At 33.6% G+C, this 9,958-nt stretch overlaps 1 protein-coding gene across 1 annotated transcript; it reads left to right on the top strand.

Moving 5' to 3' along the window:
- The first annotated feature begins 774 nt into the window (after positions 1–774).
- On the top strand, positions 775–3,632 carry LOC107854354 (putative FBD-associated F-box protein At5g56820). The gene is made up of 3 exons (XM_016699362.2): positions 775–1,998; positions 2,087–2,275; positions 3,342–3,632. Exons 1-3 carry the CDS (start codon positions 823–825, stop codon positions 3,630–3,632), a joined length of 1,656 nt encoding a protein of 551 aa, XP_016554848.2. The 5' UTR covers positions 775–822.
- Positions 3,633–9,958: the final 6,326 nt, after the last annotated feature.

Genomic DNA, 9,958 nt, shown 5'->3' with positions numbered 1-9,958 from the left:
TTTATAGTAAAACATTTCCTGATTAGAAATCATCAAAACTAATGGCAATTAATACTTTTTTCATTAGTTTAAGAATTCTAAATCAACTTTAACTTATTTTTTAGAAGATTTGAAAATCTAGAAATAAATATGAAAGCGTTAGAATAAGAAAAATATAAGACGTACCAAAATTTTAAAAGTTTTAAGTAATCAAAGATTTTCTAAAGATTTAACTTTAAGAATAAAAAAAAAATTAAATATAGAAAAAATAAAAAAATAACCGTACAATAATCATGGTTCAAATCGATGCGTTTTTCTTGGTCTCTAACAGCAAGGAAAAGAGGTACTGCATGACATACGCAAAGGTGACGATCCATTAACCACTTGAAACTTCTGGTGGTAAACTATATATGTGCTTATAATAAAATATGTGTTATCTTTGCATTATTTTATTAAAGTGTGAAGGATATTTGAGAAGTTATTTGAACTTTTTGCACTTCATTAAAAATCTTCGTGATAGATAAAATCTTCCAATTTTAAATAATCAAAAGTTATACGTGCGAGGCACGTGCGGTTAAACTAGTTTAACTAAAACTACTCCTCCCATAAACTCTATCCTGATGTTATAAGTACTATAAATAAATTTTATTTTATAGTTAGAAATTTTAATGTGGTCTGTCATACGTATTTACGTTTCTTTCTTTCTTTTGTGTAAATTGTAAAACTTAATAAAAGCAATATATAACAATATTTGTAGACTCCTTAATGACAGACACTCTTATGAATATTTTCACAGGCTTAAGGTTAGGGTTTTCAAACGCCAGAGAACAAATTTTGGGGGCAATGGAAGAGAATAGTGATGTAACATGTGATGATCGAATTTCGAAATTGCCAGAGCCAATTTTGCATCACATACTGTCTTTCCTACATGCTAAAGATGCTGCACGAATGAGTACATTGTCCAAGGTTTGGGATAGTGCTTGGAATTCACTCCCCTACTTAAATTTTGGTGATAAATCATTCTCCAAGTCAAAAGACATACTACGTCTTCTGCGTGCTGTGGATCAAGCTCTAGCGAATCGGAAAAAGCACAAGATTTCCATTCAAAAGTTCTCTCTATGGTTACCACATCATCATGAGCTTTGTTATGTCAGCAGCTGGATTAATATGCTCATAGCTTGTAATGTCAAAGAGTTGAATCTAGAAGTGAATATACCTATTTATAAAGGCATCTACCTATACAACAGGTTGCCAAAGGTAATATTTGCTGCCAAAGCACTAAATGTGCTGACTTTGGAGGGATTTAACATTGAATTTCCCACTGGTGATGGTGTGATAAAGTTATCATCTTTGCGAGAGTTGAACCTCTTATATGTATTTTTGGATGAGCAATCTATGCAGGCTCTGTGTACAAGCTGCCACAATTTGGAGCATCTATCTTTGTGGTCTATTTGTGGACTTGCCAGTTTTCAAGTTGGCGAAAATTCTTTACCTAAACTAAAAAAGGTTAACTTGGAATATTGCTCTTCTAAATTCCAACTGGTTGATATTGCAGCAATTAATCTCGAAGACCTTAAGATCTACAGCCTTGATCGGAGTCCAAAGGTTGTTAAAATAACTGCTTGCAAAGCCCTCAAGACTTTGCACCTCAAGGGTGTTAACGTGACCGAAAATTGGTTAGAGGACCTATTTAACAGACTGCAAAATCTTGAGAGTTTCAACTTAACTCGTTGCAAGGACTTGAAGAATATGAAGATCACGAGTGGCAGTCTCAAATGGCTGACAGCCTTACGTTGTGGTGATCTGATTGCTGCTGACTTAGACACTCCTAATTTATTGAAGTTACAATGTAGTTTTTATCCATTGTCAACTTTCAAATTGAAAGCTTCAGTGTTACTGGAAGCCACTTTACAATTATACCCAAAATTTGGTACCTGTGGTTGGCACTCTAAGCTCATGGAATTTCTTGCTAACTTCAATCATTCCAAGGCCATTAAGTTTTCTTGTTTCTACGACAAGGTACTTCTCACAAATTCTCTAGCTAAACCTTCTTAAAGAAGCACTTTGTTCGGTATTTCTAATATATTGATTCTTTTTATGGATGCAGGAAATAGTTATACCGAAAGACCTGAGAGAAAACTTGCTTCCGCCCCTTTATGGTACTAATATTTTGCACGTAACCTTTCAGAGGCAATCAAATTATTCAGTTGTTGACATTATTGATAGTATGCTTTGGATTTCTCCCCACCTGGACACCCTATCTTTTACCCAAGCTCACAGCTTAAAGACCGTAAAGGTAATATAGTTTATCCTTTAAAGGCTCTAAGTTAATAAAAGATTTAAAATAGTTATTATTGAGGTTTACCTGAACCTTTAGTATTATTTATGGTTTCTGCTGTTTTTTAATTCATCTTTACTTGTCTTTTGAATCTTTGTTTGGAGACTATAATTAGTTCAGTGACCAGACAATTCAAAACTATAATTCCTGCAAACTAGAATATATTTGGAAACATTAGTTTAATTGTCTGGCAATGGTTTTGGGTTCTCTTGCTTATTTGTTATTATTAAGAGAAAAATTGCAGTGGGATAATTCATCAAGAACAGTGTAAAATTAACTGATAAGACAAAGGAATTCTTCAGGCCTCAAAGTAACAGTATGGGTGTGTTCGGTATGGAGGAAAGTGTGTTGCATGGAAAGTATTTTTTAGGAAAACAAATGATTTCTTACTTATCTTCTTTTGTTCGATATGAAAGTAAAAAGTATTAAGTATTATCTTAAAAGCATTTATGTATATCTAACACAAACTATGAGGATGGGTGGAAGTAAGGTGATGGTGTTGTGGTGGGTGAAGGGAGAGAGCAGGGGTTTTTTTTTGTGTGTGTGTGTGTGGGTGGGTGGGTGGGGGGAGGTGAGTGGTTGTGAGGGCGGGAGGAGACAATGTCACTTGCTTTGAATACTTTCATTACAGAAGTCATTTTTCTTAATTTCAAGGAGCTGATGAGCTAGTTAAACTTCAGATTTACCTATAGGCAACTTGATATAAATTTAGCGGGTTGGATTAAGTGGGATGATTGAATAAAATGTTTAAAAGGAGTCTCTTATTATCTCTTAAAAGTTTCATTTCAACAGATTTATGAAAAAAATCATCTAAATTAGCCCAGCGACTTTCTAGGTGAAATACTAATAACTGAGTGACTTTATTTATAAGACAAAATCGAGTGATTTGAGTTATAAAATAATTTGAGTGACTTCCTAGGTGAACTAACCTAAGTTGAGTAACCATCTCTTTATGACGCTAGTTTCTTCAGCTTTTTTCCTTTTGTTCTTAATCAATTATTTCTGATTTGTCCTCATTTGACAGTTTATCTATGAAGATGACAAGTCTTGTTGGAGGAATAAGTTAAAGAAAGTCAAATTGCATAACTTTACATGTATGGAGAAAGAAAAGTTGAGAAACTACTCTTTAACAAATGCATACATCTTGGATGAAGATGAGAAGCCTTGTTGTGCATCTCTACCATGGAAATGTTGGAGGCATACGTTGAAGAAAGTCGAACTGCAAAACTTTACACTTATGGAGCAAGAGAAGATGAGAAACTACTTTGTAGCAAATGCAGACCTTTCGGAGATGATTGAGATCAGCCTTGACTAGTCCTAATAAATTAACTATACAGATGATTGTAAATTTGCTAGCACAAGTATCTTGAAGTACTTTCACTGTTGCTGCACCTTTGATCAATGATTGGCGAACTCTTATTGCATTTGCCGAAACATGTTAGAAAAACATCGACAAGTATGCATCTCAATATCCTGATGGATATATGTGTTTACAAAATAAGAACTGGATCATTGTCTTTTCATCTTTATGATATGGTGGTTTATCTTCAACTATAGGGAAGTTAATTTTGATTGGAGCATGGTGTGATTTGTGATCCTTAAATTTTTGTTAGAGGTTGAAGGAATTTACTGACTGAATAAAGTTATGCTTTTGATAGACATTTTACGGTTCAAGAACAGAGGAAGTTGATTCCCTAATATAGAGGAAGTTATCTACTTTGTTTTTGTATGCTTTTTAAGAAATCATAGTAAATAACAAAGGAATTTTACTAATTTACCTTTGAAAATATTTTTGGAGCTAATTTTGAAACGGTTTTATACTTTCAAAACGAACTAATTGTAAAGATAAAATGAGAAAAATGTAACTAATCCTGACTTGATTTTGTAAATTAACGAATTGAGACAACTAATATAGGACGGAGAGAGGAGTATGCATAGGCTACTCTTTTTGACTCTTTTAACTATATGCTCAGCTGGTGACCACAAGGGAATCTTACAATAGCTCTTGTTGGTGAGTGTTCGATTTCCTACCTCCGCATTTTTTCTTTCCCTAAGTTGGAGACCACAAACTACTAAAAGAGTTGGTATGTCTTTTTCTTTTTTAAATAGAGAAAACGCATAAGACACTACTAAAATTGTCCCGAATTTTCAAAAAACACTTTATGTTTGCAGCAATCTTATCACCCCACAAAGCTTGTAAAGATCACGTTAGAGGTTGAGGGAGTTCACTGAGTTTGAATTAAATTATCCTAACGATAGACATTTTATGGTGATTCAGGAACTAAGGTAGTTGATCTCTGATGTGAATTTCATTATGATAATTGGTATGTGATGTGCATTCTCTCGTGGTTTATAACAACGTTAGGATTGAGGTTAGTATTTGAACTAGCAGATTGTTTCTTTTGTATACTGGGCTGAAGTTGTTCTCTGTTAGATTTATCACTCTGCAGGTGGCTAAACAAGTTGTGAATGCATTCATTCCCTGTTCTATTTTTATTACTCCCTCCCACTTTTTCTTTTGCACCTTCAATCATATCATAGAATACATCAAAATTTCACACACACACACACAAAAACCTTTTCAATTAATGATTATTTCTTAAAAATACATGATAATTTATTTATTATAAATTTCAATAACAAACTAATATTTTAGAAAACTTAGTCCAAATCACGAACAAAGTTATTTCTTTAATCACATGTACTGTCAAGATTGTAAACATCAAGAACATACTAAAATTTTAGAAAAGTTAACTCAAATCACAAACTAATTTATATCCCTTCGATCTTAAGATATATCAAGATTTCACACACAAAAAAACTTTCAATTAGCAATTGTTTAATACATGATAATTTATTTATTATAAACTTAAAAAACATACTAAAATATAAAAAACTTACCTCAAATGACAAGAAAATTTATATATATTGGTAAGAAAATTTTATACCTAAACCTTTTTCCCTACATGCACTAGTTTTGGAGAAATAATTTAAATCTAAATAAAGAGAAATAACTATCATTAATTAATTAATTAATTAATTAAAAGAATTCTAATTTTAAAGTGTGATTAATAAAGCAAAATAAAATTTGCTTAAAAATGAATAGGCTAAGGTTTAATAATTCGGAATTTTTTCACGCATGTTTAAGATTTTTCTTTTTTCTTTTTCCCCCACTTTCTAGTTTTTATTGGATTCAGGTCTCTTTTTTTTTTTTTTTCAAGAATATTAATTTTTGCTTTTGATTTCTTAAGTATTATTGAGAGTACGAGATGACAAAACAAAGTGCCACGTGTTTTATTATGACTTTTTTCCCTCTTATTTTAGAACTTTTTTGTAAGTATAGAAAAAAATCTATCAAAATTAATTTTCCATATATTTTTATAGGCAAAATCTATCGACAGCTCCCTCAACTTGGCACCATCTTTTACTTTGATACCTCAAGTGGACGTTGTTCACTTTTGGCACCTCAAAGAAAGAAAAATGTGTCACTTTGGTACTTTTTGCTGAATCAGCAAAAATATATATTGTGTGTATATTACACGCGCTACTGACATGTAAAGTGACAAATATTATGTTGACACTTGTCATTTTTCTCCAAAATAAATTTTAAAGGGAAAATGCTCAAATATGACATCAAACTTTGAGAAAAAACTCATTTATGTCATCCGTTTAAAGTTTGACTCATCATGCCATTGTCATTACAAAAAAGGCTCATTCATGCCATTTTTCGTAACAGTTTGGTTTGGTGTTTTTTTACGAAATCATTTTGCACATGTGGCCAACAATAATTCGTCCACATCATCAATTAAATCAGCACTAGAAAAATTCTTAAAAAGTGAACTTTCTTCTAAAAGGTGAAATTGAAATTTTGTTTTCTACACTAAAAAAACTTTGATATATTTGATTATTCAAGTCATTAAAATCTTCAAGTTCTGATTTTAATTTGATTTTGGTGAAATATACTTCGTTTCTTCTCTTTAATTTTACCGATTATAGAATTCTCCTGAGTATTAAATCAAAGTTTGTGTAAGCTTCTAACTCTTTTATAGGCACTGTGAAGAGTTCATCGGTTTTCAATTTCTTCGGAATCGCCGAACATAATTCTGCAGATATGAAGACCAATTCAAACAAACAGACATCAACTATTTCAAACAATGAATCAATTAGTTACCGAAACATAATTTTTCATAACGTGTACTTGAAACAATTTCAATTTGTACTTAAAGAAAAAATTAGAAGAATTTTATAATCGGTGAAATTAAAGAGAAGAAACGAAGAATATTTCAGCAAAATCAAATTAAAATCAGAACTTAAAGAGTTAGACATATGAAAAAATTGTGAGTGTAGAAAACAAAATTTCACTTTCACCTTTTAGAAGAAAGTTCAATTTTTAAGATTTTTTCTTTGGGTGATATAATTTATGACGTGGACGAATCATTGTTAACTACATGTACAAAATAGTTTTGCAAAAAATCAGCAAACCAGTCTGTTACGAAAATGGCATGAATGAGCCTTTTTTGTAACAGCAATGGCATGAGTGAGCCAAACATTAAACGGATGGCATAGATGAGCCTTTTCTCAAAGTTCGATGACATATTTGAGTCTTTTTTCAATTTTAAATAATTAATTTAAATTGTCACACCCCTTTTTTACAACCAAAAAGATTCATTTTAAGGGTCGAAAGGGTTTTATTATTAAGTGACAAAAGATGAGAATTTGTTTCGAAAAGAATTATTTACTTTTAAACTCAGAGTCGCCACTTGACATAATTGGGTGTGCCAAGTCACCTTTGAGAATCCTTTTTCAGAACTGTTTTTAACTCTTTTAAACTGATCCGCGAACAGAGATTCCGGTTAAGAAATTCTGTTGACCGAGGGGAAGGTGTTAGGCACCCCTCGATCCCGTGGTTCGACCGCGGTCGCTTGGTGGAGCATATCGGCTAATTTTGACACTACAAATGTATAAGCCACACAAAACACGTAATAATCAAACAAACAAACAAAACAGAACGAATAAAAAATATAGTGTCCAGTCCAATTTATACAGCCCAAAATAGAAAAATGCGAAAATAAATTTTATCTAACCTACACTAATCCTAACTACGCTCCCATGCTATCCGATGCCTCGGGACTTCATCACGGACGTTCTTCGAGTACAAAATACTTTGGGGCCTTTCCCGGATAAAATAATACAAGTACTTCGAGGTATTCCCCGGCCAAATGATACAATTAAATCCAAATGCGATAAACAAAGCCATTTAACATATATTCCAAACATTCCACAATTCACCATTTCTAAATTTTCCTACCCAAACCTAAGATTTGCCTATCCATTTCAACGCATCACCATTCTATCACGTTCCAATAATATTTATGTTTATTCCAAATAAAGCGAATCGACAACGAATCAAAATTAATCTACAATCCACTTTTATCAATTTCTTAATTCCTCCCTTATTTATTATCAATCTCACAACTACCACAATTCTCAAGTATTCAATTTCGAGATAAAAATCAAGACAATGATAATCAACATGGCTCAAACAAACTCACAAACACACCACACAATCACAACATTTAAACACATTCGAGATAATAATAAGAATTGTAGAGTTGAGGGATGAACCTTAATACCACTTTTGATGAATGTTATTCGACGAAATAAAGAAAACCCGCCTCCGATAACTTCGACTTAAGCCTCAACGACGAATTTATCCATCTCGGTATTGAGAAATTGAAACCCAAAACTGAACTCAATGAACAAGTCAAGAGGACCCGAAACCTAAATCCCCAAACCAATAACGAATACTGAAGGACCCGAGACGAAAAATTGCAACGATACCAACCAGTCCCGTATGCGAACTAATCTTAAGATTGATTCGAAATAGGGGTGATTTCAACGAAAAAAATCTATCAACAGTTCATATTTTTTGGTCAAACCTGCCTCGAAATCAAAGGAGACGACGAGATTTAGAGATTTAAGACGGAATCGATCGAATGATGAGATGAAAACCAATCAAAACTGAGCTTTGGTTAGCTGCAAAGGGCAAAACTGGCAGAACCAATCAAAATCAGGCGACTGATGCCGGAACAGTAATCCGAGCCCAGATTCAGTTTTCTCCTTCTATATTTCTCTCTCTCTATTCGTTCCTCTCCATCTGCATGTGTATATGTGTGCGCAACTCCGGTGAGTGCGTGTTCTGTTTCTTCTCCGGTGGGTCTGTGCAAATTTCGATGGCTGGGTGGGTTTCGGTTATTTTTTTCGTGTCCAGGTCTGTGTTCATTCCCCCCCTATTATGTTGACTGTCAAGAGGATAAAGGAAAACCATCCCCTCCTCTATGTTCTGTGGGCCCCTTTTGCTTGGAATCTTTTTCTCTATCCGTCAATTGCAAGAAAACGTAAAAACCATAAAAGGAATGTAGGGAAAGGGGGTCACGTGAGGGGTAAGGTAGGTAAGGGTAGGGGTATGGGGTGGTGAGGTGTCCGCTTTTAATTGGAGAGGTTGTTAGGATAGGATTAAAACAAGGTAAATATTGTTAAGGGTTGTTATTTTTGTCATTTTATGGAGGGATAATTGCATGATTGAGGGTACATGATAGGATAGGGTAATAATGTGAAAAATAATCTTTCGGAGGGACAAAATTACGTGTATACATCATGCCCCCTCTGAATGAAAACACGTAGTTTTTTTAGACAAAGAAGTAGTCAACGAGACAGAATTTTCTCCCGACCATTATTCAAAGGAAGAAACAGAAGGAAGAAGGCAACCGGGTCTTGACTTAGGACATCCTACCTACCCAAGTTGTGAGGAAATCAAGTCACATGTTTCTCAAAGGGTTGGAAGAGAAGTGGAATGTACTAAGCTGGAGAGTCGAGTGAGGTTCCATCGAGGTTCCGATCCGCGGCTCTGTCATTACATCAAAAATGAAAATTACAAGTTAAACATAAATGAAAATTACAAAAATCCTATCTATACAGCTTCTTTGACTCTTGACTTGCTATTTCATCACCCTATTCTTCAGGCGGGCTCCTGAATAGAAATTTCTTCAACTTATTGTTTGACTTTCAATTGCTTCATCTTGTTGTTTATCTTTCAATTTCTTCACCCTGTTCTTCAAGCGGGATCCTGACTTGCTATTTTTCAATCTGTTAACTTTCAACTTTTCTCCTTGTTGCTTTGTTTTCAACTTTTTCACCTTGTTGCTTGAATTTCAACTTCTTTACCATGTTGCCTAACATTTCATTTATTCTCCCTGTTCTTCAGGCGGGCTCCTGAAATCATATCAAAACTAAAAAGAAAATTATCCCAAAAAAAGATTATTATAAAGAGATTTCCTTTGCCATAAAAGTGAAGTTCCAAACACAAGAATTAAATTTTGCCCCAGTTTATCATCAAAGGACTTTTGTGAAAGTCACATTATTATAGAAATCAAAGAGAATGACTCGACTAAAAGGTACGTCTTATAGGAATCAAAGGGAATGACTCGACTAAAAGGTACGTCTTCTAGGAATCAAAGGGGATGACTTGACTAAAAGGTACGTCTTCTAGGGGTCAAGGGGAATGACTCGACTAAAAGGTACATTTTATAGGAATCAAAGGGAATGACTCGACTAAAAGGTACGTCTTCTAGGAATCGAAGG

This window comes from Capsicum annuum, chromosome 6, assembly GCF_002878395.1.
Source record: "Capsicum annuum cultivar UCD-10X-F1 chromosome 6, UCD10Xv1.1, whole genome shotgun sequence".
In the NCBI taxonomy this organism is placed as follows: Eukaryota; Viridiplantae; Streptophyta; class Magnoliopsida; order Solanales; family Solanaceae; genus Capsicum; species Capsicum annuum.
This window is presented reverse-complemented; position numbering and strand designations above follow the sequence as displayed.

What these genes read in the sequence shown, in the direction of transcription:
- LOC107854354 (XM_016699362.2), top strand. Translation starts at nt 823, where the DNA reads ATGGAAGAGAATAGTGATGTAACATGTGATGATCGAATTTCGAAATTG. An exon ending in TTTCTTGTTTCTACGACAAG is followed by an intron (nt 1,999 to 2,086) that starts GTACTTCTCACA and finishes TTATGGATGCAG; the next exon opens with GAAATAGTTATACCGAAAGA. An exon ending in ACAGCTTAAAGACCGTAAAG is followed by an intron (nt 2,276 to 3,341) that starts GTAATATAGTTT and finishes CTCATTTGACAG; the next exon opens with TTTATCTATGAAGATGACAA.